General features: G+C 51.2%; 1 protein-coding gene and 1 long non-coding RNA gene across 2 annotated transcripts; both read right to left on the reverse strand.

Annotated features, from left to right (window-relative positions):
• Positions 1-995: 995 nt before the first annotated feature.
• On the reverse strand, positions 996-16,244 carry LOC115344858 (fasciculation and elongation protein zeta-1-like). The gene is made up of 10 exons (XM_030022812.2): positions 16,147-16,244; positions 13,149-13,451; positions 9,034-9,130; positions 7,637-7,726; positions 6,619-6,820; positions 4,321-4,592; positions 3,356-3,436; positions 2,887-2,962; positions 2,227-2,292; positions 996-1,165 (listed from the first exon to the last, which is right to left on the reverse strand). The coding sequence occupies exons 2-10, from the start codon at positions 13,421-13,423 to the stop codon at positions 1,149-1,151; spliced, it is 1,176 nt and encodes a 391-aa protein (XP_029878672.1). The 5' UTR covers positions 13,424-13,451; positions 16,147-16,244; the 3' UTR covers positions 996-1,148.
• Positions 16,245-16,621: 377 nt separating this feature from the next.
• LOC121233481 lies at positions 16,622-18,970 on the reverse strand. Its single transcript, XR_005933001.1, has 2 exons — positions 18,800-18,970; positions 16,622-18,582 (listed from the first exon to the last, which is right to left on the reverse strand). It is a non-coding gene; the product is annotated as an uncharacterized LOC121233481 (long non-coding RNA).
• Positions 18,971-27,697: the final 8,727 nt, after the last annotated feature.

Consider the following 27,697-nt stretch of genomic DNA (forward strand, 5'->3'; position numbering starts at 1 on the left):
GCTCCCCCAAAATGTGTGATGCTCACCCCAAAATGAGTTATTTTCTCCAAAAATGAGTGATTCTCCCCAAAAATGAGTTGTTATCCAAAAATGAGTGATGCTCCCCCAAAAGGAGTGACCCACCCATAGATGGGTGATACTGCCCCAAAACATATTATGCTCCCCCAAAATGAGGGAAGCTCCCCAAAATTGAAGTGTTTCCCCCCAAAAGCGCTATTTCCCCCAAATGAACAAGGCGCTCCCAAAATAAGGGAACTTCCTCCAAAATTAAGTGATTTTTTTTGGAGTGGTGCCCCCAAAATGACTGATCTTCTCAAAACCATGATGCTCCCCAAAATGTTTCCCCCAAATGAGCAATTCTCCCCCAAAATGAGCAACAGTCCCCAAAATGAGTGATGTTGCCCCAAAATGATGCTCTCCCAAACTAGCAATCCTCCCAAAAATGAGTGACTCTCCCCAAAAATGATGCTCCCCAAAATGAGTAAATCTCCCCAAAATGAGCGATTTCCCCCAAAACGGATGACACTCTCAAAAAATAAGCAAAGACCCCCAAATTAGGGACTATCCCCCCAAATGAGTAACAAATCCCAAAAGTGAGTAATTTTCCCCAAAACGGACCCCCCCCCCATTCCCTAATAAGCCAGTACTAATGGGATGATTTTCTGGAAAAAAAAAAGGTGATTTTTGCACAATTTTTAGCAGAAAACGGGGCTGCAGAAAAGTTAAAAGTGGAAAAAAATGCCCTCAAAATGGAATTTACAGCTGAATTTTGCCCCTCTGATCATGGCAGCTGCCTGGAGCGCTGCAGCCAGCTCTGAGCACCCAGCAGCTCGTTAGCCAGAAATTTGCATATTTTATAAATTTCTGAAATATTCATGAGCATCGCAGCAAAGTCCTCGTCGGTATTTTCCACCAAAAAAAGTGCATTTTTCTCTCGAAAAGTTGCAAACCGACGTCGCAAGTCAGGGGGGATGAAGATGCCGGAGGCTGGTTGCTTAATTAATGAAACGAATTATTTATTTCCCAGCTGTGCAAAGGTGGGGGGAGTGCAAGGGGGAGGGTGGGGGGCCGCAGGCGACCCATTTTCCTCGGGTTTGGCCCCGTTTTCGAGGGGCGCCGGGGTAGGGGGGCACGAGGGCAGCGCCGCATCAGGTTGGGCAGAGCACTGCAAAGAGAGAGGGTCGTGGGTGTGCACGGGCGCGCACGAGGGTGCACCAGGGACGTATGGGGGTCGCACCCGGGTGCACGATGATGCACGGGCGTGCGCGGGGATGCACGAGGATGCACGAGCGTGCGCGGGGATGCGTGACGATGTACGATGACGTGTGAGCACACAAGGATGCGCAAGGATGCACGGGCTTGCACGGGGATACACAAAAGAACGCAAGGATACGTGCGTGTGCAAGGGCGTACAATGGTGCATGAGGGTGCACGAGGGCTGCATGAGGATACATAAGTGTGCACGGGGGTGCACAAGGGTGCAGGAGTATGCACGTATGCACAAGCGTGCATGAGGATTCGAGCGCATGCAGAAAGGACGCACGAGCGTGCATGAAGGCACGTGGGTGCACAAGGATGCACAAGCATGCATGAGTGCTGCATGAGGCTGCCCGGTAGCTGCAAATGGGGTGCAGAGAGGATGCAGGAGGAACACGGAAGGGATGCAGGAGGAACGCACAAGGCATGCACGATGGTGCATGAAGGGTGCACAAGGGTGCAGGAGGCTGCACAAGAGATGGACGAGAACTGTGTGGGAGACGCACAGGGATGCACGAGGGGTGCCCAGGAGATGCGTGGAGGATGAATGGGGATGCATGAGGGGTGCACAGGGGTTCATGAAGCTGCATGAAGGAAGCAGGTGGGCCACGTAACAAGGAACAAGGGAAGTCCAGGGAGGATGCAGTGATCTACAAAGGTGTGTGAGGATGCAGAAGGCCTGCACAAAGGATGCATGAGGGATGCACAGGAGATGTATGCAGGATTCAGAGAGGATGCACGAAGGATGCACCGACAATGCATAAGGGATGCATGGAGATGCGTGAAGGATGCACACAAGATGCATGGGAGATGCACAAGGATGCACAGGAGGTGCATGAAGGATGCAAAGGAGTTGCACAAGGATGCAGAAGGAATCCACGGTAGATGCACAGAGGGACAAGGACTGCACGGGAACTGCATGAAGGATGCACGAGGGGTGCACGAGGGATGCACAAGGTGAGCAGATACCTTTGAGGATGTAGTCCGTGAGCAGTGTGGGCACCTTCTCGTTCCCCTCCTTCATGGCGAACAGGACTGTGAGGGGGAATGGAGCTGTGAGCCTGGCCCCACTGCCCCCCAAATGTCCCTTTTCCCCACCAAGACCAGCCCCACAGTCACCATAGAGACACTGCCAGAGTTTCCCACAATGCACCAGGCCTGAGAGCATCCCCCGAAAAAGCACTTTCACCCCCAGTCAGCCAATCCGTGGCAATGCAGAATGGGTGTTTTACCCCCAAATTGGTGCTGGTGTAGGGTGCAAAAATGGAGGGGGGTGGTTTGCTGCAAATCAGCTGTGCTGCAGTGATGCAAAATGGATGATCGCACCCCAAACCAGCTGTGCTGCCTTGCTGCAAAACGGGTCCTTTCCCCCCCCCAAAATGGGCTTGCAATGATGCAACATGGGTGGTAGCACCTCAAATTGCCCGTGCTGCAACGATGAAAACAAAAAAAAAAAAAAAAAAAAAAAAAAGGGGGGGGATCACACCCCAAACTGGCTGCGTTGCAATGATGCACCCAAATCGCAGCTGCTGTAGCAACGCAAAATGTGCGTTTGCGTCCCAAATCCACACCATGGAGATGCAAAATGTCTGGTTCTGCCCCAAAACGGCAGCTTGAATGAATACTCACTGTTGGTGAGCATCTGCAGATCCTCGACAGAGGGTGGCGACCCCTTCTTCTCATAGGGAATCACTGTGTTCAGGTACTGCAAAAAAAAAAAAAAAAAAAAACACCCCAAACCCACCCAGATAGCACAAACCTGCCTATTTTTTGCACCACCTTGAGACAAATCACCCCAAATCGGTGCCAAAGCAGAGTATGTCTGCAATTTTCCTGTGATTCCATTTAATTTGCTGGTATTTGGGGGGGGGGGTACTGAATTAATTGCATGCTGCAAAACCCGCCCAAACGTGAACCCCTGCTTAGGGAGGATTTTTTGGGGTGAAAAATGGTGATTTTTGCAAGATGGGTCAGTGGGCTGTAAGGGACAGAGCGGGGTTGTAAAATTAAGAAATATTTTAGAAGGGGTTTGGGGGATGCAGGGGGATGGAGTGTGAAAGTGGACAGATTTGGGCAATTTGGGGGGGAAAAAGAGCACCTGCTTCTCGTTGGCGGTGGGGCCGAAGGTCTGGCGCAGGCCGGAGTGCAGGATGCTGGAGATGCCCTCCATGCTGAAGCGCTGGGGACACACACCAACCACCACACACACCCAGTCACCTCCCGGGGACACGGACATCACCCGTGACACCTCCCCTGGCACCAACGTCCCCCCGGCACCCTGACTCCCATCCATGTCCCCCCATCACCCTGTCCCACATCCCCCTCTCCTTCTGTCCCCACGTCCCCCTGCGCCCCATCCGCCCAAACCTTCGTGTCCCCCCATCCCCCTGGCCCCATCCCTTCTCCTGTCCCTGCATCCCCACGTCCCTCTTGCTCCATCCTGTCGCCCATCCCCTCTCCCTGCATCTCTGTCCGATGTCCCCCCACCCCTCAACCCCCTGCCCCATGTCCCCCCATCCCACATCCCCCTGTCCCACGTCCCCCCATCCCACATCCCCCTGTCCCACGTCCCTTTTCCTCCATCCTGTCGCCCATCCCCTGTCCCAGCATCTCTGCCCCATGTCCCCCCACCCCTCAACCCCCCGTCCCATGTCCCCCCATCCCACATCCCTTTTCCTCCATCCTGTCGCCCACCCCCTGTCCCTGCATCCCTCTCCCATGTCCCCCCCATCCCACATCCCCGTCCCGTGTCCCTTTTCCTCCATCCTGTCGCCCACCCCCTGTCCCTGCATCCCTCTCCCATGTCCCCCCACCCCTCAACCCCCTGTCCCCCCATCCCACATCCCCCTGTCCCGTGTCCCTTTTCCTCCATCCCGTCGCCCACCCCCCCGTCCCTGCATCCCTGTCCCACGTCCCCCCATCCCTCATCCCCCTGCCCCGCGTCCCCGTCCCGAGTCCCTCTGCCCCGCGTCCCCCAACCCCCGTCCCGCCACGTCCCCCCGTCCCCATCCCCATCCCAACCGCCCCCAAACCCCGTCCCCGTCCCCGCGGCGTGTCCCCCACCTTCCTGGGCATGTGGTTCCCGCGCTCCGGACGCCCGCCTTGCAGGCTCAGCCCCCTGTCGCGACGGCGACGCCGGGCGGCCTCCCGCTGCTCCCGCTGCTCCCCCTGCACGGCCAGCAGCGCCCCGATGAACGCCGTCTTCACCTCCTTCTCGAACGCCAGCTCGTCCCGCCGCGCCAGCTGCGCCACCAGCTCCGCCGACAGCGCCCGGCTGGCCGCCTCCGCTCGCCCCGCCGCCGCCGACAGCTCCCGCGCCGACAGCCGCCCCAGCCCTGCCGCCCGGGGGTCGCGGTTAGAGGCGGGCACGGCGCGGTGCTTACGACGAAGAGGCACGGGGCGACGGACGGGCCGCCCAGCGCAACCGGCGGAACGCCCGGCGCGGCGAACGAAACGCCCGGCGCGGCGAACGAAACGCCCGGCGCGACTAGCGACGCGCCCGGAGCGATCGTGCAGAAGCCCGGCGCGGTTAGGAAAATGCGCGCTAAGGCTTGCAAAACGCTTTCCGCAGTTACCGCGATGCAGGCTGCGGTCGTTAAGATGCGCGGGGTGATCAGCGGGCTGCCCGGTGCAACTGGTGAGGCACCAGTGCAGCAAGTGCAATGCATACTGCAACTAGGGAACGCTGCCTGGTGAATTAGCGGGACGCCCGGTGCAGTTAGCGTAACGCACGCTGAAGCCTGCAAAATACCTTATGCAACTAGCGAGGCACACAGCACAATTATGAAGGTGCTGGGGGCGATTAGTGGGACGCCTGGTGCAATCAGTGAAACATACAGTGCAATAAATGAAATGCCTGGTGCAATTAGTGACATGCACAGTGCAACGAGCAACATGCCCACTGAAGTTTGGAACATTGCGTTACGTAATTAGTGAAATGCACACTGCAATTATTACGACACGGGAGGCAATTAGTGTGCCGCCCGGTGCAACTGGTGAAACACCCAGTGCAATAAGTGCAAGGCACAGGGCAACTAGGGAAATGCTCGGTACAGTTAGTGCCATGCCCAGTGCAATTAGTAAAATGCCCAGTGCAATTAGTGACATGTCCGGTCTGGTGCAGTTAGTGTCACTCCTGGTGCAATTAGTAAAATGACCGATATAATCAGTGACATGCCTGGAGCAATCAGTGAAATCCATAGTGCGTAAGTGAAACACCTGATGCAATTAGTAACATGCCTGTGCAATTAGTGACATGCATGGTGCAACTGAACACACACTACATTTAGTGAAATTCCCAGGGCAAATAATGAAATGCACACTGAAACTGTTAAAATGCATCTCATGATTAATGGGATGCACGGTGCGTTTACTGGACCACCAACAAATAAATAGCGTGCAATTACTGAAATGCCCAGAGTCATAAATGACATGCCCAGAGCAAGTGCAGCATTGCCTGGTGCAATTAGTGACATGCATGGTGCAATAAATGAAATGCACTGTGCAATTAGGGGAATGCACAGAGCAATTAGTAAAATGCCTGGGGCAATTAGTGACACACACCACGCCATTAGTGAAAAGTCTAGCGTATGGTGCATTTAGTGGCACGCACAGTGAATGTAGAGAAATGTACTGCATGCTGCATGGTGCGCTTAGCAGCGTGCATGGTGCTCTTGGGGAAATGCATAACGCAATTAGTGAAAACCACCACCATATTTTCCACGGACTTAGGAAAATCCATGGTGGAATCAGGAAAATGCCTGGCGCGCCGTGCATTAGTGGCAGTCGGTACATTCAGAGGAGTGAAACACTCAGCAAAATGCACAGTGCAGCTAGGAATATGTACGGTGCATGGCTTGGTGAAGCACCCAGCACATTCAGTTCCAGGCACGGTGCTGTCAAGAAAGCGCACTTCCTGAAATGCAGGGCGCAAACAGCAAAATGCGAAGCACACCAGGCATTTTTGCAAAATGCTGGGCAAGCGTAGTGAAAAGCTCAGTGTGCATGGAGAAAGGATGGTGCACAACACTGTCGGTGCAAGGCACAGTACATTTAATGAATGGCACGGTGTGTTTTGCAAAATGCCGAGTGCTTTAGGGAAAGGCGCAATGCATTTAGCAAAATGCATTTAGAGCAAGGCATTTCGCAAAACGCATGGCGCGCTCGGCTAAACCCTGGGTGCATTTAAAGCAACGCTGAAAGCAAGATATCCGTGGGATTGATTTTCTGCCAAGAGCCCCCTCCTGGCCAAACTGCGTAAACACTGGAGCAAGCCGGCCCTGAAGCCTGGAGAGGCTCAATTGTCCAATTTGGTTGGAATTGTCCCCAGAGAGTGAGTGGCCTGGATTTTGCTGGCCGTACCTTCATGGGAGCAGTTGTTGTTGAAGGCAGGGGAGAAAGCATGCAGCTCACGCAGAAGGATGGGCTCTGTGCCCCTGCCGCCGCCTTCGCCTTCAGCATCGGCCTCAGTTTCTTCCTCCTCTTCTTCTTCATCCTCATCACCCTCAGGGTCAGCCTCGGGGTCGGGTGAACTCTGCATCAGCTCCTCCAGCTCCTCGATGACCTGCAGGGCATCAGGGTCCTCCATTTGCACCTACACCCTGCAGCCCACAGCTACACCCTCCATCTGCATCTGCGTCCCGCACCCACATCTGGGATCTGCTCTCTTCATACTGCACCTGCATCCTCTATCTGTATCGGCATCCTGTATCCTCCATCCTCCCCTTCATCCCGCATCTGCACCTGCATTTGCATCCATCTGGACCCTGCGTCCTCCCTTTGCATCCTGCATCTGCATCCCACATTCCCGTCTGCATCCAAATCCCACATCCCACATTCACACCCCTCGCACCCCGGACCTGCACCTACATCTAAATCTGCATCCTGCACCTATGTCTGCATCCTGCTCCCTTCATCCTGCATCCTGGATCCTGTACGTGCACCTGCACCTTCTATCCAGCAGCCCACACCCCGCGTCTCCCATCCACATCCCCTTCCCCGCATCGGCAACCTGCATCTGGCACCTGCATCGCGCATCCCACATCTGCATCCTGCCTCCGCACCGGAATCCTGTAGCTGCATCCCACCTCTGCCACCCCGCCCCCCGTTTTCATCCTTCATCCCATGACACCCATTTGCATCCAGCACCTGGAACCCACATTCCTATCTGCACCCAAATCCCACACCAGCACCCACAACCTGCACCTCCATCTACGCCCAAATCTGCATCCCACATCCCAAGATGATGGGATTTGGCCTTTTTTTTGTGCTTTCAGCACATGGCCATGGGGCTGGGGTAGGCTGAGGCCATGCTGGGGGGGCTAAAGCTCGGCTTTTGGGGGATACGCAGGCATTCAGGAGCCCATGGGGGCCGGGGTACCTGCTCAGCTGTCAGCAGCGGCTCCTCATTGATGCCCGAGTCTTGCTCACTCCTCTCAGTGAGCTCCTCCTCCTCCTCCTTCTCGCAGAGCTGCAGGAGACACAGGCTGGGCCGCCTTGGTGGCACCGCAGGCACGGCCCGGCACAGGCATGGCCCCAGCACGGACACAGACACGGCCCTGGCCCTGGCACAGGGAGAGCCACCAGGGAACCACAGCTCTAGGGGACATGCTGCATGGGGTGGGGGGGGTTTGCAGGGGGAGACATCGGCTGGAGACACGGATGGGGACGCTGGACAGGGAGACACTGGATGGGGAGACATTGGATGGTGGCATTGGGTGGAGACATTGGATGGGGATGTTGGATGGAGACATTGGATGGGAACGTTGGCTGGAAGGATATTGGACAGGGACACTGGATAGAGATGGATGGAGATGTTGGATGGGGAAATGTTGGATGGGACTTCGGATAGGGACTTTGCACAGGGATGCTGGAGACATTGGAGAGGGAGATGATGGACAGGGAAGTGTTGGATGGGGAGGTGTGGCAAGGAGACGGGTAGAGATGTCGGATGGGGAGACACTGGATGGAGCTGTTGGATGGAGACATTGAACCTGGGAAGTTGGACAGGGAGAAGTACAGGTATATTGGAGATGTTGGGTGGAGAGTCATTTGAATTAATATATTGGATGGTGACATTGGATGGGGAGGTGTTGGAGATGCTGGATGGAATTGATGGGGATGTTGGATGGGGACATGATGGATGGTGATGCTGAATGGGGAAGAGGTCAGATGGAGACATTGGATGGGGACATCGGACGGGGAGATGTCAGAGGGGAATGCTGGATGGGGAGGTCATGGACGGACATGTTGGATGGAGACGTTGGACAGGGAGGCATCTTCTTTTTTACCACTTTTCACAGGCTATTTCACCTTTTTAGCAGAAAATAACCCAAGAAATTTACCTTCTCTTCCCCTTTATCAACAGGTTGCGTAATATCCAAACAGGTTAAATTCAGTCGATTTTGAAGCATCTTTGCAGCCCTCCCACAACCCCAACTGCAGCTATTCACAGCATGAACTCACTACAATGAAGAAAACACTATTTTCTACCCCCAAAAATACACGACCTTACCCCTGGCTTGGGGGCAAATTGGCAAAGAACAGGTTGCCAAACCAAACGCTTAATCTTGCCCATTTCAGTGTGGTTTAACCCTAAAATGTGGACATGCACTGCACTGGTGCTGTGTCACCCCCAAAATACCATTTTTGGGTAGCTGGCAGTGCTCTGATGGTCGCTGAGCCTTGGGGCCGATTGACAGCTGTCAAGCATCGCCCAGGGGTCATGCAGGGATGCGGTGGGGTTGGGGTGCCAAGGGGGGGGGGCCACAGCCGTACCTGGGGGTCGGTGCCGTCGGGGGCCTCAGCCCCTGGGAGCAGCCAGGGCCGGGGGGAGCCCCGGGGGACGAAGCCATCAGTGAGAGCATCCCAGACCCTGCAGGGAGGTGGGTGGTGAGCAGCGATGCCAAAATGTTGCCTCCCAGAAAGCTGTCCCAAAATGGCATGCCAAAATGCCTCAAAACACCCCAAAATGCAGCCCCAGAAACACCCTGAAATGCCCCCCCAAATCCCAAAACACCGAGATGCCCGAAACATCCCAAAGCATCCCAAATGATGTCCTAGAAGACCCCAAAGCTCCTCAAAATATCACCATGAAATACTGCCCTGAAGTACCCCAAAATGCTTGAATGTCCCCAGATGTCATTTTGAAACGTTGCCATCAAAATACCCCCCAAAAGGCCACTGCAATGCCCCAGAATGTCTCCAGATGCCACAGAAGACTGCTGTGAAATGCCCCAAAACACCCCGAAATGCCCCCAAAGCCCCAGAAACACCCCAAAATGCCATCCTAAAACACTGCCACAAAGCCCCAAGACCCTCTGAAAGGCCCCCAAACACCTCAAAACACTGCCCTGGAACACCCCAGAACACCCCTAAAGGTCCCAAAGCTCCAAAATGCCCTGAAACGCCCCAAAACGCCATCCTAAAACACCCAAAAATGCCCCCCAAAGCCACAATGCTCCAAAATGCCACCCTGAAATGCTCCAAACCACCACCCTTGAAAAAGCCCTGAAATGCCTCAAAACATCCCCAAATGCCACCTTTGAACACACAGAAACACTCTACAATGCTTTCCTGAAACAGTGCCCAAAATGCCCCAAAACGCTGCCCCAGAACACCCCGAAAGATCTCAAAATGTTGTCCCAAGACCCCACTCCAAAAAACTCACAAATGCTCCAAAAATACTCCCCTGATACCCCAAAACACCCCAAAATACCATGGGGAAAGACCCCCAAATGCTGTCCGGAAACACTGCCCAGAAACACCCTAAAAATGCCTCAAAAAGCTGCCCCGATACCCCAAAGAAACACCCCAAAATGCTGCTGCGACGCTCCAGAACATCCCCCAATCACCCAACATCCCACAACATTTCTGCAATGCCCCAAATGCCTCAAAACTCCCCAAAATGTTGCCCTGGAACATGCTGAAATGGCCCAAAATGCAGTCACAGCACCCCAAAATGCCACCCTGAAACACCCCAAATTGCCACCTTCAAACAGCCCTGAAACACCCCCAAACTGCCCCGAAACACCCCAAAAGATGGCCCTGGAACATCCAAAAATGCCACTCTGAAACACCCCCCAGAACACCCAAAAAACCAGCTGTGATGCCCTGAACCCCCCCAAACCACCCCAAAATCTCCCAAAATACAGTCCTGAAACACCTGGAAACAACCCCAAACCCCCCCCAAACCCTCTTAAACCCCTTTTCCTGAGCCACTATTGGGGTGACCGATCCTCCCCCGCAGGGCTGGACCAGTTCTGCCCAATTTCACCCCAAAAAAGGTGCATGGGGGAGGGGGAGGAGGTACAGGGGGAAAAAAGGGGAAGAAAAAAAGGGGGGGGGGAAGGGGGAATAAAAAAGTGAAAAAATGTGAAAAAGAAGAAAAAGGAGGGGGGGAGGAAAAAAGAGGGGGGAGGAGGAAAAAAGAGGGGGGGAGGAAAAAGAGGGGGGGAGGAAAAAAGAGGGGGGGAGGAAAAAAGAGGGGGGGAGGAAAAAAGAGGGGGGGAGGAAAAAAGAGGGGGGGAGGAAAAAAGAGGGGGGGAGGAAAAAAGAGGGGGGGAGGAAAAGTAATAAAAAAGGAGAAGATGGGGAATAAAGTGCAAAAATGGAGAAAATGGGGGAAAGTGGGGGAAAGGAAAATGGGGGTAAAAGGGGAAATGGATGAAAAAATGAGAAAGGGGGGAAAAGAAGGAAAAAGGGGGAAAGTGGGAAAAAAGAGAAAAAGGGGGAGAAAGGGAAAGATGGGAAAATGGGGGACGGGGAAGGAGGAAAAGGGGTAAAAGGGAAAAAAGAGAAAGTGGGGGAAAAAGCGGAAAATGGGGAAAAAGAAAATGTAAGAAAAAAGGGGGAATGAGGGGAAAAATGGGGAAAAAGGTGGAAAAGTGGAGAAAAAAGAGAAAAAGAGGAGGAAGAGAAAAAATGGGGGAAATGGGAGAAAAGCGGTGAAAAGTGGTGACATCAGGAAAAAGGTCAAAAATGGGGAAAAAGGCACAAAGAGAGATTAGAAAATTTCTCCCCAATTAAGGCAAACCCACCCATTTTCCCACCACAAATGGCAGTTTTAGTCCAACACGGTGCCATGTCCGTGCACATCCCGATTCCCCCTAAATCACCCCAAACCCACCTGCCCCTCCCCATCCCCAAAACCCCTTGTTTTGGGGTATTTATCTCATCTCCTTCCTTACCTGATCTTAATTCCCCCTGAAATCACATATTTCACTAATTAATGCACAAAAATGTGCATGTCAACCCCCCCCCCATATTCCTGTTTTTAACAAAACCACAGCAAATAAGGAAAAAATAAGTGGTTATCCCCCAAACTTTGCTTTTTTTTCCTGCTCTTAAAGGGCCAGCACCCTGCAAGGTCAGGCAAGCAGCAGCAGCAGATTTCTGGGTTAATTATGGTAAGAATTGGTTAATAATTAGGGAAATACAGCGCCTTTAAGGCCCCAGCCCATCCCCCGCCCATGCACACAGGGCTCATTCAAGAGGGGAAAAAAAAAAAGCCCTGTTTTGCCCAATCTGACCCAAAAAGACACAATAAGCGCACAAAGCACGCAGCGAGCCGGCTGCCGGCGACAGCGCGGCGCTCCCGGCGCCAGGCCAAATTGCGTTTTTCTCTGAAAACCCGTCAATTTGGCCAATTATGAAAAGCAATTCAGCCTCAGCGGGTTTTGGTGAAAAAAAACCAACAACAAAATAAACAGATTTGGGGGCGCTTGGGTTGAAAACAACCACTTTGCATGGTGAAAAATGAGTATTAGGAATTGCAGCCTGGGGAATAATCCCACTTAAACAACAACAAAAAATCTGTTAGAAAGGCGTTAATGTATAAACATCACTGCAACCCCCCCCACAAATTTGGCAAAAAAAAAGGCAATTTGCAACAAAAAAAGGTTTTTAATGAATATTTAGATTTTAATGCAAATGCCACTATATTGTGGCAGGGTTGTGGGGATTTTGCCAAAGTTGGCTGCCCCCTGGCTTGATGCAGAGCTTGCACATTGCAAGCAAAAGGCTAAGCTCTACTCACACCTTACTCAAGGTTTACACTCAGCCCCCCTGGGGGCTCTCTTCACATAGACTGAGCCTGCCATGACCCCCTGCAATGCGACATGGGGCACCCTGCTGCGCCTCCTCATAGGATGCTACACAGCTACTCCATGGGTCCTACACAGCTACTCCACAGACGCTACACAACTACTCCAGGGGTCTCACACAGCTACTCCAATGATGCTACACAGCTGCTCCAAGGATCCTACACTGCCAGCCCAAGGTGCTGCATGATCACGCCACAGCGCAGGGGGCTGGTTTGCATGTGGTGGAGATCTTGCAAGCATGCAAGGAAGTGCAATAGGCCCCAGAGGGACGTTACTCATAGGATAATACGATGCTACTCTGATGTGCTACACAACCATGCTGCAATGGGGTAGGCTGGTCTGCGTGCTCTGGGAGGTGTATCTCATGACCGTGCAAGGAGGCATGTGGGCCCAAGGGTGGCCTACTCATAGGATACTTCACAGCTACTCCATGCTGCTGCATGACTATGCCATGATGCAGGGGGCTGAGTTGTACGTGGGGTGTACCTTGCTAGCGTGCAAGGCGGCATGCAGAGCCCGACGGAGTGGTTACTCGTAGGATACTACAGCACTATTCCTGACATGGTGCATGACCATGCTGCAATGCAGGGAGCTGGTCAGTGAAGTCTCTCAAGGGTGCAAGGAGGCACACAGGCTGTGAGAGGGCTTACTCACTGCCTACTACACCACTGCTTTGATGTGTTGCATGACCATGCTGCAACGCAGGGAGCCAGTCTGCATTGGGAGTGTGTGGATTTTGCAGGTGTGCAAGGAGGCACGTGTCGCCAGAAGTAGGGGGGCCTTACTCACTCCTCATCCTGGAGACGCTCCTCCTCCTCCTGTGCCTGGAGACGCCCCCGCACGGGGGCCAGACCCTCGGTGGCAGCATCATAGTTGCGGAAGCAGACAGTGAGCTTCTCGTCGAACTCCTGCACCAGGTCCTCCATTGACTTGAAGCTCATCATCTCGGCCGAGAAGCTCTCCAGCTCGGCCAGCGCTGGGTCTGCAGCGCGTTGTGGGGTTCCCCCATCGTCCCTGGGCCCCTCCTCGAACTCCTCCTCCAGGCTTACCAGGGGCGCCTCCATCCTCCTCAATACCGATGCGCCGCCTTAGCTGTGGGGAGAGGCTGCCTGTGAGGCACCGGGCTACTCACAGGTTACAACACGAGGGCTCCCCATTCCCTTTGCTGCTGCCGTGTGGGCTGAAACCCTACTGCCAGGGCTATTATACAACCAACAGTATCTCTGTAGAATCCTAGTAGTATCCCAACAGCATCTTAGTACTGTCTTTGTAGAAATATGCTGACATCCTGACACTACACTAGTCGTACTTTACTAGTAGCAACAAAGTGTGGACAGTGGCCCAAATAGCTTAGTGCTACCCTGATAGTACGTAAAAAGTATCATAACGCTACCGTTTATACTGAACTGGTAGTATCTGAGTAGTATCCTTATACTACAGCACTACTATCTTAGTAGTGGCCTGGAAGTATCACACTAGTATCAGTAATGTGCTGACACTAGTATCAGTAATGTGCTGACAGTATCCCAAAAGTTTGAGCATTGCCCTGATAGTATCCCAGAAGTATCTTACCCCAATCTTTTCTAGTGCCCTTGTAGTATCTCAGAAGTATCCTACTGATATTCTACTAGTGTCCTGACAGCATCCTACTAAAAAATGAGTACTGTCTTGATAGCACCTTAGCAGCGTTGTGATAATATCCTGACAGTATTATAGTAGTACCCTGATACTATCTTAGCAGTATCCTAGTAATGGCCCTGTAGTGTCTTGGTAGTGCCTTGACAGTACTGTGAAAGTATCTCAGCGGTACCTTCGGAGTATCCAGGCAGTGTCCTGACAACAGCTTAGCAGAGTCCTGATAGTAACTCTGTGCTACACTGAGATTATCCTAGTAGCAGCCATTGAATAGCTCAGCATTACCCTGATGTTGTAGTAGCACAGGTAGGAGTATTCTGTTACTGTGTCAGGAGCATCCCGATAGCGTCCTAGTTACATCCTAACAGCACCCTGACAGTATCACAGTAGTATATCAGCAGTGTCCTGATAGGATCCTAATAGTGGCATAATGGTATATGGTTATTATCTTAGCAGTGTCCTGATAGTATCTTGGTAGGGCAATGTAATATCCAGATATTATCTTACTGCCACGTTACTATGCTGAAAGCAACTCAACCGCATCTGTTGTAGAATCCAGAGTCCCTTGATGGTGTGTTAGCGCTGCTCCAGTGGTACCTTCATAATAGTATCTCAGTATCAACCCTTGAAAGGTGCTGGAAATACCTTAGTAGCGTTCTGATAGAATCCTGGTAGTGCTCTGACAGTAGCTTAGCAGCGTTCTCGCAGTATCCCGGTAGCATCCACATAGTATCCTGGCAGTATCTTAGTGCCACCCTGAGAGTGCCTTAGTACCGCCAGCAGAATGTCCTGACAGCATTTCAGTAAACTCCTGATAGCATCTTATTAGCATCCCAGTAGTATCCTGAGAGTATCTCAGCTGTGCCTCGATAGTATCTCACTAGTCCTTCACCAAGTTACTGAGAGTATCCCAGTAGTATCTTAGCAGTAGCCTCATAGGAAGCAAACAGTCACCTAGCAGTAAGTCAGTAATAACCCAGTAAAGGTGCCACTACTCCAACCCACTTGCCCAGCCACGGCCACGCTTCCCCTGGCGAGGAAAGCAGAAACCCGCTGCAGCTTTTGGGGGAAAACCTGGTTTCGGGCTCCGAGTACCGCCTGCGCACACGTGCACCCGCCCCCCCCCCCCTCCCGCAAACGTGCCGCGCGCTCCGGCTGCGCGTGAACCTCCGCGGGGCCGCACCGCGCGCCTCCCCCCCCACCCCCCCCCCCCCCCCCGCCGCGTACGGGGCGCACGTACACCCCCACGGGTGGGCGCGCTTGAGGCTGAACGCGTGCGCGCGTGCGTGGGGTGCGCGCGCGCGCGCCTTCGCACGCGTGCGCTACGCGCGACGCGCCCCGTGCCTCCGCGCGCTGCGGGCGCGCACCCTGCGCCTGCCTGCGCCTCCGCACTCGGGCGGCGCGCGCGCGTCGGGGTGGGTGCGCGCACAGGGGTGCAAGCGCGGATGCGCGGCCCCCCCCCGCCCCCCACCGTTCCCGCGCGCGCCCCCCCCCCGCCCCCTCGCCCCCCCCTGCTCCGGGCACCCCCAAACGCGAGCCCCCCACTCGCGTGCACGCACCTGCACACGCATGCGCTGCGCGCGCCGCGCAGCCCCCCCCCCCCCGTACATGCAGCTCTGTGCGTGCACGCGCCCACGCACCCACCCACCCCCCCCGTGCATGCACCCGCGTGTTTGCACCCACCCCCACCCCCCCCAAACACCCCCACAGCACCCGTGCAACACCCCCCCCCCCCCGCGCGTGCGCATCCCGCGACGCACCACTCTTGCACGGACGCTGATGCGCAGCGGAGCACCCCCGGGGCAGGCAGCGGCCCCCCCCCCCCCCGCCCCCCCCAAACACGGGCACCCCCCACAATGCCCTGGGGCTCCCGCACGCCAACGTCCCTCCGTGCTGCACCCCCAAAATCCCCCCCCCCGCCCCCCTTCGTGCAAGTCAACGCAACGCCCGATGGACCCCTCAGCGGGGGCACCCCCCACAATGCACCGCTGCGGCGCAAGCCGCCCCCCCCCCCAAATACACGCGCCCTCAGACCTACCCGCGACCTTGCACCACGACGCCCACCCCCCCCCCAGACCCCCCCCCCGCCGGCTGCACCCCAAAATCGCTCCTCCCGCGCATGCACGCACCCCACCCCCAGCCCCGCACCCACCTGCGGCCCCGCATCCTCCGCGCCGCGCCGCGGGTGGGGGTGAAGGGGGGGGGGAGCGCTCCGCCGCACTGCGCACGCGTGGGGGAGGAGGGGTGACGTCACCGGGAAGGTGGGTGCCGGTGGTGGTCAAGGGAGCCCTGACGTCATTCCCCCCTCCCCCGGAGGGTGCTCTCCAACCTTCTTCCAGCCCTTAAATATTGTCGAGGTCCCCCCCCCCCCCCCCCCCCCCCGACGGATATCTATTTATTTATACACATGCACATCTGTAACGATATGTTACGTACATTACAAATAGGCGTTTTAAAAAAGCTGAGACAAAGCTGTAAGAATATCTCAAAAAAAAATTAAAATTATTTATTGACGGTCCAAAAAATCTTTTTCCTCTCAAAAAAAAAAAAAAAGTAACAATCCGTAGGTTTATTTTTTTAGATAAACATGTTTTAGAGCAACGGGGTCATGCATGCTGCTTTTTAAAAAAAAAATAATCTTGGCATAACAGTGTGCAGTGCAGCAATTCAAAGGTCTGGTTTAGGATCAGTTTCCCCTGATACCGGGTTTAACGGCTGGCCTCACGCAGCTACGGGGATGCAAAGGGAGGCTGAGCATCGCCGGCCACGCTTGCCGACTCCTTTTCCATGCCGATTTTTACTGCAGCAGGGCAGAACAAGGGTTTCCCCACCTGCGTACGGCTTCTTGTCATTCGTATTAAGTGAGAAACCTCAAAAGAGGCTGTGAAACATTTATTGTTAAGCTTAGAGAAATATTGTCAAGTCCTGACTGGAGCATCACACGCCTTGAGGCGCGATATGTAGTTAGGCGAGGTTTATCGTTTGCAACGGTGGATGAAAATCTGTATTTCATACAGCCTTCTTGCCTGAGAGTAAACCAATAAACTGCTCCTGCCATAAAACCCGTAACAGAATTAATCAAACAGCTAGAGTAATAATTTGGGTATTATAGGGGAAAATAAAACCACATTCATCATACACCAGCCCCATGCGGCCTATTAAAAAACCAGCTGGGACATGGCACATGGCTATAGGGCTTTAAATAAAGTCGCTGGCCCTCTAACAGCCGCTGTTCCTACCATGGTAGATACAATTAATGCAAGAAATGAATGTGCTAGATACGTGTTAGATATAAAAGATCTATTCTTTACGATCCCAATACAAGAGCAAAACTTGGGGTGGAATGCAGTACACCTTCAATCGCCTACCGCAAGGCTACGCTCTGTGGGACCCCAACCACCCTACACACCTGTTCACACTACCTATAGGCATAGGTGATAAGGGAAATTAAAGGGGATGACAGCAAGATGTGCAAGGTAGAGAGGAGTTCCCTGTTACCTTTGGCTCTAAACCCTGGCAAGGCTCCCAGAGGAGCTACGCTCTGTTTTAGAAAGCGCTACTAGCAGTGTATGAAGGGCTGCCAACTACCGAGCCGTTAACTCAAGTGAGATAAATCAAGTTATGTGTGCCTATTCCTATTTGTCCCGGGTTTGGCTGGCATAGAGTTAATTTTCACAAGGAGCTGGGAGAGGGCACAGCCAGGACGGCTGACCCAAACTAGCCAAGGGGATATTCCATATCGTATGACCTCATGCTCAGTATATAACTGGGGGAGCTGGCTGCGGGGAGGAGGGATCGTGGCTCTGGAATGGGCTGAGCATCGGGTTCCGGGTGGTGAGCAATTGCGTTGTGCATCACTCACTTTACACATTCTTTTATTAGTAGTATTGTAATTATTATTTCTTCTCTCCTTGTGTTGTCCTATTAAACCGTCCTTATCTCAACCCATGAGTTTTTACCTTTTTCTTCTGATTCTCCTCCCCGTCCCACCAGGGGTGGGAGTAGTGAGCGAGCAGCCTCGTGGTGCTTTGCTGCCGGCTGGGCTGAAACCATGACAATCCTTTTTGGTGCCCAAAGTGGGGCACGAAGGGTTGAGACAACGACAGATCTGGCCAGAGCGTGTTAAAACAAATTTGTTATACGCATTCCTTATATTAGTTAAATAGTCGCTGGTCACAGTGTTGGTTCGTTTGTTCACATGGTGGCATTGTGTAAGTTCTTATACGCTCTATGTATTCCCTGCGATTATGTTTATCACCTCTGGGAGAGGGATCAAGATTATCATTTTGCTGTATTGGGTAATGTCAACTTATGATATGATTACATCACTGGTCATGAGGTTAAGCTGGTATTTGTGTGCAGCGTTGTTGTCATGCCTGTACCTCAGATGCCTTCTCTCGGAATTTATTAGTAATCACACCCAATCTATGGGGAAGACGGGGGGATACTTTGTCCCACTCTGCCACCTCCCCTTCCTCCTTCCGGCTAATTACAACAGCTTTTGAGAATTTTGAATATCCTTGGGATGTTCGAGCCAGCATGCTGTTAGCACTATGTCTCCCGAATATGTTTCAGGTCTTGTTTAGGGCTCCAAAAAAGTTTTTTACAAATACCACCCAGAGATCTGCCCCAAGGCTGGATGTTCATGGGTGGCACGGCATGTGGGAGAATACGGGCAGGTATCTAGGGAACTTCTCACCTCCAGTGGCTTGGAACTTCACTCCGAAACAAGTACAGGACCCTGATCAAGTGATGGAATATTTGAAAGGAAAATGCGGTGCCTATTCCAGAGAGGCACAACTTACCGCGCTGTGCTGGGCCCTGGCCGGTATCTGCCAACCACTGCTCGATATTAAGCAGCACCCCCAGGGGGAAGGGAGGGAAAACAGACCGACAGGCACTGCAGCTATTCCAACCCTCGTGACAAGCACTGCAGCTACCCCAACCAACCCTGGCGACAGGCGCTGCGACTCAACCAGAGAACCAACCTGTGCCGGTGTCAGTGGCCCCTGTGCAGAAAAAGAAATAGACGGAGAAATCGGTTCGCTTAGCGAGGGATGAAGGTGAACCAGGGTCATCATGAGAACAGGAGGAAGAGGCAGAACCCGAGATAATCACCCGATCCCTGTCCCTGAGTGAGCTGCAAGACATGCGAAAGGATTTCGGCCGCCATCCGGGTGAGCACATTGTTACCCGGCTGCTCCGATGCTGGGGTAACGGGCCAGTAGCTTGGAATTAGAGGGTAGGGAAGGCAAGCAGGTGGGATCCCTGTCTAGGGAAGGGGCCATTGACAAGGCGATTGGGAAAAAGACACGAGCCCTCAGCCTCTGGAGGGGACTTCCGTCAGGCGTGAAGGAAAAATACCCCTTCAAGGAAGATGTTATATGTCACCTAGGCAAGTGGACCACCATGGAGAGAGATATCCAGTACCTGAGGGACTTAGCCGTGCTGGAGGTGATTTATAATGATTACCCACAGATGCAGATGAAATCCAATGCACACAACCCACATGGTCAAAGTTTCTACGAAGCGCACCAGCGTCGTATGCCAACTCTGCCCAGTCAGAACTCTTACGTACTGTAAAAGGGGATAAAGTCCCTCTGGTGCACATAAAAAAATACGTTAGGGAAGACAGTCTGAGTTACTCCTGCCTCAGGCAAAGGTAAACCCATTTGTGGGATTGCTTTTGCTCAAGGACCTGGGTGCACTTGGTGGGTGATGTGAAAAGATGGGGAAGTCTGATGTGTGCCTCAAGGGGATTTGATTTTAGGTGAGAATAGCCAGAATGAAACTGTATGATGTTAGTTGCTATATAACCCTGCTACTGTGTGTTATCATTACTGTAATTGTTATAGGCTATATCCATAGTACTACAGTAAGAATCACTTAGATCAAGCGAGAATGAACTGTGATAAAATTGAGCAAAGCGCGGTAGTGATGGAACCAGAACTGACTCCAGCATGCAACAATCCAACGGTGCACACCATCCTGCTGCTGCGTCCAATGTCACCTGCTCGTCACACCTCACTGAAGCCCAATCCTGCTCTGTCAACTGAGTGGACTTTCCACCATCCCTCCTGCCCAGAAAGACTGGTATGACAGATGGAGCCCAGAGTCAGGAACTAAATGAACTCAACATTTTATAAACATGACCCATAAATTAAAGGAATGATATGTGTCTGTGTGTGTACATCTCTCTATATATATCTCTTTGAGATATATCTCAAAGGACGGCAAAGATGATGATGATTGACCAGGATGTAACTGAAGGTATGGGAACTGAGCATGATGTCAATGGTATAGAATAAGGGGTGGATACTGTCCTGGTTTCAGCTGGGATAGAGATAATTGTCTTCCTAGTAGCTGGTACAGTGCTATGTTTTTGAGTTAGTTATGAGAAGAATGGTGATAACACTGATGTTTTCAGTTGTTGCTAAGTAATGTTTAGTCTAAAGTCAAGGATTTTTCAGCTTCTCATGCCCAACCAGCAAGAAGGCTGGAGGGGCACAAGAACTTGGGGCGCACACAGCCAGGGCAGCTGACCCAAACTGGCCAACGGGGTATTCCATACCATGTGACATCACGTCTAGTATATAAACTGGGGGAGTCGGGGTGGGAAGTATCGCCACTCAGGGACTAACTGGGCATCGATTGGCGGGTGGTGAACAATTGCATTGTGCATAACTTGTATATTCCAATCCTTTTATTATTACTATTTTCATTTTATTAGTGTTATTATCATTATTAGTTTCTTCTTTTCTGTGCTATTAAACCATTCTTATCTCAACCCATGCGTTTTACTTTTTTTTTGCCGATTCTCTCCCCCGTCCTACTGGGTAGGGGGGGACCCAGTGAGTGGCTGCGTGGTGCTTAGTTGCTGGCTGGGGTTAAACCATGAGAGCATCCTGTTGCCTACCCCTCTCTTTGTTAGTGTTGCCTCCAGTTGCCTCCTGTTTCATCCTCTCATCTCCTCCTTATTCTCTTTTTGTTGCCTCCTGTTGCTTCCTCCTTCTTTTGTCTTTGGTGTCCTACTCTGTCCTCCTTTTCCCTTCTCTTTTTTCCTTCTCCTGCGGCCTCCTGTTGCCTCCTCCTCCTCTGCTTGCTTCCCGTAACCTCATCTGGCATCCTGTCATCCCCTCCTTTTTCTGTTACCTCCTGTTGCCTCCTCCTCCTTTTCTTGCTACTGCCTTTTGCCTCCTTATTTACCTCCTGTGTCCTGCTGTGTCCTCCTCTTGCCTCCACTTGTCCCCCCCCCCTGTTGCCTCCTCCACCTCCTGTTGCCTCCTCCTCCTAAGCCCCTCTTGCCTTTCTCTTGCCTCCTGTTGCCTCTGTCTTTTTCTCCATCTTGTAGGCCTCCTCTCCTCAACTGTTGCCTTCTGCTGCCTCCTGTTGCCTTCACTCCCTCATTTTCCTCTTGTCTCCTCCTGTTTCCTCCTCTTCCTCCTCTTTGGCTGCCTTCTGTTGACCCTTGGTGTGTCCTCCTCCTCCTTCCTCTCTTTCTCTTTTCTCCTCTTGATGCCTTGAGTAAAGGCTGGAGTTAAAAGACTCCCTTGAATTTTAATTTGTGCTTGCTTAAGCGACTTTGAAACTTGTAACATATAAGAAAACCTTGAAGTTTGTTAACAGTATGCACAGAAGCTTTAAGTTCTGCTGAGCTTTGTGATTAAAACCTGCCAGGACCAGCAAATTGGGAAGAAGAGATGAACCATCTGAGATGACCCGCACTGCGCATGCCTTAAGAGAGAGTTCAATTAGCGGACATCAAGAAAATGACCACCAGAGGGTTTCAAGGACCCCAAAAGACCATTGACCCATTTAATAGCGCCTGCCCGAAAGGGCGGACACTATGTAAATAATTTCTGGGAAATAACATGAATATGTACGACAATTCTGGGAAATGTAATGAATATGTATATATTAAAACAATATAAGCTTTGCTTGCTGTAGGCAATGGTATGCACGATGGGCGGAACGATCCCCCATGCATCCAGCACTGCAATAAAGAATGCCTGCTTTCTAAAACTCCAAAATCGAGTCTCAGAGAGTTTCTTTGACCGGCTTTTTCGGTAACACGCTTGCCTCCTCTTTCTACCTGTTTTGTCCTCAGCCTCCTCCTCCTCATGTTCCCTTCACCTCCAGGAGGCAACAGGAGGTCCCAGGAGAATGAGGGAACATCAGGCAAGAAAAGGCAGCAGAAGGCAAGACAATGCGGAGATGAGAGGCAAGAGGAGGAGGAGGAAGAGCATGCAACAGGAGGCAACAAGATGCAACAGGAGACAATATTAGGAGGAAGAAGAGGATGCAAGAGCAGGATGAGGTGGAATGAACAGGATTCAAGAGGAACCAAGCGCAGGAGGTGGCGGAGGAGTGTTAAAGAATTTTCAAACATGGGTTTCTCTAGGTTTGCTTTATTAACAGCTCAGAGTTGGGCCACCACCGCAGTGAATGGCAAACTTCCAAAAATTTCCCAATCTTATATACCTTTTTACCACCCATTGTCCCAGCCAAAGTCTTTGTAATTTTCCAGTCGATCTCGGTTCCCATGTCGTTATCATTCATCAATTTATCTCACTAATTCTCGTGTCCCGGTTCTTCTGAAGTTAGTGGTCGTAGGCAGAAGGTCTTGGGTCACCATGATCACTTATCTTCTTACGCATCAAAGATTACCTTTGAATTTTTGAAAATCACTCAGGCTATTCTATTAATTTATCTTGTTCTAAAGTTAATCACTTACTCCCATGTCTTAGGTCTAAGATATATGATCCTTCTTCTGTTGATTCAGCTTGACTGGGTTTCAAGCCAGCCATGGAGGGGGAGACACATAGGCTTAATAAGCAGCTTATGCATATTGTTTTATAAGCACCTGCATTCTATTAATCATATCTAAAACAATTTCTAATCATTAGTTATATGTCTAATATGAATAGTTTTAAAAAAAACCCAATAAGGTTTAAGGCCTAGCTCCTTTCACAATTCCCTCCTTTTGTTTTTCATCACGCTCCTGCGATCTTATTGATAACTCCACATTTGTCTTTCTATCTTCTGTACTATCCTAGAGCTACAACCTACACAGCATTGAAACAAAACAGTCACACATACTACTATGATTATAACAAAAAAGACTATTACAATTAGTTTTTTCACCCAAGTAGTCAAATTTGGAAACTGAGACGTTAACCAAGAGAATGTGTCAGAAAAATCTCCAAGATGTGTCATCTCTTTGAATTTGTTGCATTGTGGCACTAACCTCTCAAATTTTCTGGACATCTGTCATTAATTCTCCCGATCGATCAGTATACATACAGCAACTGGTATTTAGGACGGTACAAACTCTACCTTGTGAAGTCAGAATCATGTCTAAGGCCATTTGGTTTTGAATAGTCATTTTGGAAAGTTCAGTTACCTCTTTCTGGAGAGTGGAAAGTCCGTGAGCAGTTGAATTTGTTAATTTTTCAATTTCTCCAGAGACATTTAAGACTGCTTTCTCCAATTCACTTACTCCTAGAGCCAGAATTAACCATCTAACAAATGAATGGAATCCTGTTGGTCTTTCAATCAAGGGATTTACAGTTCTTCAAATTTGAGTTAAAAAGGTTCTATGCCATGTTGTACTTGAGACAGTTTTTGGGTGAATTTCCAAATCTGTAGACATTACTCCTAGAGTACAAATACCTCCCCAATCTGGAGGTAAAGCTTTATAAGCTTTGCTCCCACATAACCAAAAAATACCTAAGTTCTCAGGTGCTGGCCAACTTAAACGCAATACTGAGTTGATAGAAGTCGTGTTTTGGCATTGAGTCCAATTTCCTACAAATGAATTATTTTTGTATAAATATTGATTATCAACACTTGAGGGATAACATCTTTGTACACAGTGGATTTGTGAATAGTCTCCTGAATTTGATAGCTTAATTTCCCAGATTTGTTCTTCATAAGATTCAGAAAAAGTAGCATTAAACCAGTATTTTTTCTAATTTGCATTTTTAGGAATTGGTATTCCTACTAATTGAAATCCTTGATTCACTGTCTTTGGTAGAGCAACACAAATCCAACATTCACTTAGATTTAGATTATCGGTAAGAGATTTCATTAATGACACATGTATATTGTTGGTCCAGGCATTTTCTGTAGGCCTGTAATTTGGCCCGAAAGTTGAGAAGAACAATTACTATATGTAATAACAGTTCTATTGGTACAGGCATCTCGATAGCGCAATGCAAATTTTATCCACAAGGTGTCACTCCAGGGTAAAATACAAACAAGTACAAAAAGGAGTAACAACTTCACAATTGTCCATTTCACTTCAGATTCTTTGCAGGCGTGTGAATGATGGATCCAATTCTCTTTCCCAGATACCTTAATGGCATAAAAAGAAGTTAGTAAAACAGTATAAGGTCCTTCCCATTTTGGTTCAAATCTGTTTTTTCTTTTGAAATTCTTTATCTAAACTTTGTCCCCTGGCTGTATGTCATGAACTTGGGATTTCAGGGCTTATTCCCTGATCCCAATAGGCATGGTTACACATCTGGAAAAAAGAATTTTGCAGATACAAAAGGTATTGTGTTACCTGTTCATGTCCATCCAAGAGGCTAGTCTTTGCTGGCACATACATAGCTGGAACAGCAAGTATTCTCCCAAAAAGGATCTCAGCTGGAGAGACTCCAATTGGTTGCCTCGGAGTATTCCTAATATCCCACAAAACTAAATTTAAGGCCTCAGGCCATTTCAAACCAGTCTGTTTACAAACTTTTACTAGTTTCTCCTTTAATGTCCTATTCATTCGTTCTACCTGACCAGATGATTTGGGGTGATGCGGAGTATGAAATTTATTAAAAATCCCCAAAGAATCATAAATCTGAATCAGGATAGCAGCTGTGAAATGACTCCCTCAATCTGAGTCAATTACTTCAGGAACCCCATACCTTGGAATGATCTCTTTCAATAAGGCTTTTACTACTGCCTTAGAATCATTTTTCCTAGTTGGGAAAGCTTCCACCCATCCTGACAACTGATCAACAATCACTAAGATGTGAGAGTACCCCATTGTTTTTGGCATGTCTGCATAATCAATTTGGAGTTTTTGAAAAGTAAAGGTAGCTGGATGTCTTTTCCCACCTGGTTTTGGGGGGTTTTTTTGTGTGTGGTTTTTTTTTTTTTTTTATAATTTTCCGAGTTGATACTCCCACTCGTAATGCTTACTCAATTAATTCCTGTTCGTAATTATAACATTCGTGGCAAATGTCACTAGGGGAATACCCATAGGAGCAATGTGTCCACCACTTTTCTCTACAAAGTTTACACCTGTAACATAGAAAGATAACATATACAGTGAGGAATTTTTTTACAAAAGACAGTCTCACTCCTCCACTTTTCTTCGGAACTTGATTTTCAAGCTGTCAGGGTCTCTGGTCGCCTCCCAGTGAGAACTCTGAATTGGTCCTTTGATCCTGCTTGCATGAGTCCATCCTCGTTCTGCAGTTCGGACAGCAGTTTCTGTGGTAAGTAAAACAAGAAAGGGCCCCTCCCACCTAGGAGTGAGAGAGGATTCTTTCCAGGCTCTGGTTAATACCATATCACCTGGCTTCACCGAATGTATGGATATATCTAAGGGTGGCCTCTGTACCACCATTCCCTTCTTTCGCAATCGCTCCCTCCTTTTCATTATCTGAACAATATAAGGGTTAATGCTATCTTCATCTAAAGTAGGATAATCGGCTGGGCATTCCATATCATAGGGCATGCCATATAACATTTCAAAGGGAGAAATTCCAGTATCTGCTCGGGGCTGAGTCCGAATATTTAATAAAGCAATTGGCAAACATTTTACCCAGGACATTTGGTTTCTATCATTAACTTAGTTAGTTGCTTCTTTATTTCTCCATTCATTCGTTCTACTTTCCCGGAGCTTTGGGGATGCCACGGGGTATGGAACTCCCACTTAGTTCCAAAGGGGGCTAGAGCTTCTTTTACTACTTTGGAAACGAAATGTGGGCCTCTATCTGAATCAATAGTTTCAATATTTCCATATCGCGGTATGATATGCTCTAAAAGTATTTTTACCACTGTATTGGCAGTTGCCCTAGCAGTAGGGAACGCCTCGACATAATGAGTGAGGTGGTCTACCAATACAAGTAAGTGTTTATATCGCCCTACTTTAGGGAGATCAGTAAAATCAATCTGTATTTTGGCGAATGGTCGGGTGTGCCAATTCCCGTCCCCCTTGTACTTTTTCTCTAAGATGCTGCTTATTGATCCTCTGGCACGTTAGGCACCCTTGCACGATTCCCTTGGCTACATTATAAACCCCAATACACATGTACTTTATTGCGAAATGATCGATGCTGTCCTTGAAGTCCTTATTCCTGTCCTTGTTCCTTGACCTGGAAGCTTAACGCAGCGTCAATCACATGCGGTCCGTTTCAGCATTGCTCTCGTCTAGCGTACAGGAACACCTAGCCCTAAGAGCAAAGAACTGCAAAACTTATGAATAATTACCAGTTAATGGCTTGCTATACTCTTGTCTATTGTTTCAGTCATAGCGTTAGTATAAGATTTCTAATAATTATTTGCCAGATCTCACTTTCACAGTCACCTGGCAGCAAACCAGTTTCCACGGCTGGTACAAATACTAAAACCATCCACAGATTTAGACATACCATACGGAATGTATGGAAATATGCTGTCACCTGCCGTGCCGGGGCCGGGCACCGGGGGCCGGGGCAGGGCTGGGCCGGCGGTCGGCGGCGCCAGGAAGGCTGAGGGCGATGGTGCGGAGGGAAATGCGGGGGCTTTAATGACGGAGGCGTCACTAAAGGGCAGTCTGGGGGACCACGGCGGGCGCGGGTGACGACGGCGCCCGTGGGTGTCCCCCAGGCCCAGCTGTGGCGAGGCTCACAGGACCCTCCTCTTCCTCCTGCGGTAGTCGAGGGTCCTGGCTTCGACACCTGGGGGAGAAGCGATGCTGAGCCCATCACCGCTCCCACCCCCGGCCGGGGGGACCAGGAGCTGGGACCCCTCGGCCGTGGGGCCAGACGGCACCACCGCCACCGCCAGCATCGACGCCGGCACCGCAGCCGGCACCTCTGCCCCTGCGCCGCCTCCTCCCGCTGCGCCGCCTGCGCCGCCGGCCGGCCCGGGGACTCCTCCTGCGTCTCCTGTGCCGGGGCGGTGACCGGCGGACCCGCCGGCACGTGGCGGTGCTGACGCGGGGCGGCCGCCCTCCTCCTGCGGGCTGGGGCCGGCCGGCAGCCACGGAGGCCACGCACGGTCAGGCGTCGCCGTGGGGACATTGTGATGCCACCGGTGAGGTTGGCCTCGCAACGCGGCCTCGCAACGCGGCCACGCACGGTCGGGCGTCGCCGTGGGGACATTGTGATGCCACCGGTGAGGTTGGCCTCGCAACGCGCCCGTGTCACAAAGGGCCTCGCCCCGGCACCCCTATATAAAGCGGGGCGGTGGGCACAGAGCCATTGCCCTCCGGCAGGGCAGGGCGGCCACCGAAGCCAGGGAGCCAGCATGGCCCGGTCCAGGCATAGCAGGAGCCGAAGCAGGAGCTGACGCTGCACCACGCGTCGCATCCACAGCCGCCCTCACCGCTGGTACGGGAAGAGGTGATGCAGACCCGCGGCACGCAGCCGCTGGCACCGGAGGAGCCGGTGGCGGTGTGGGCCCCGCTGCTGCCAGTATCGAAGGAGCCGGTGTGG

The sequence above is a fragment of the Aquila chrysaetos genome, chromosome 8 (assembly GCF_900496995.4).
Source record: "Aquila chrysaetos chrysaetos chromosome 8, bAquChr1.4, whole genome shotgun sequence".
In the NCBI taxonomy this organism is placed as follows: Eukaryota; Metazoa; Chordata; class Aves; order Accipitriformes; family Accipitridae; genus Aquila; species Aquila chrysaetos.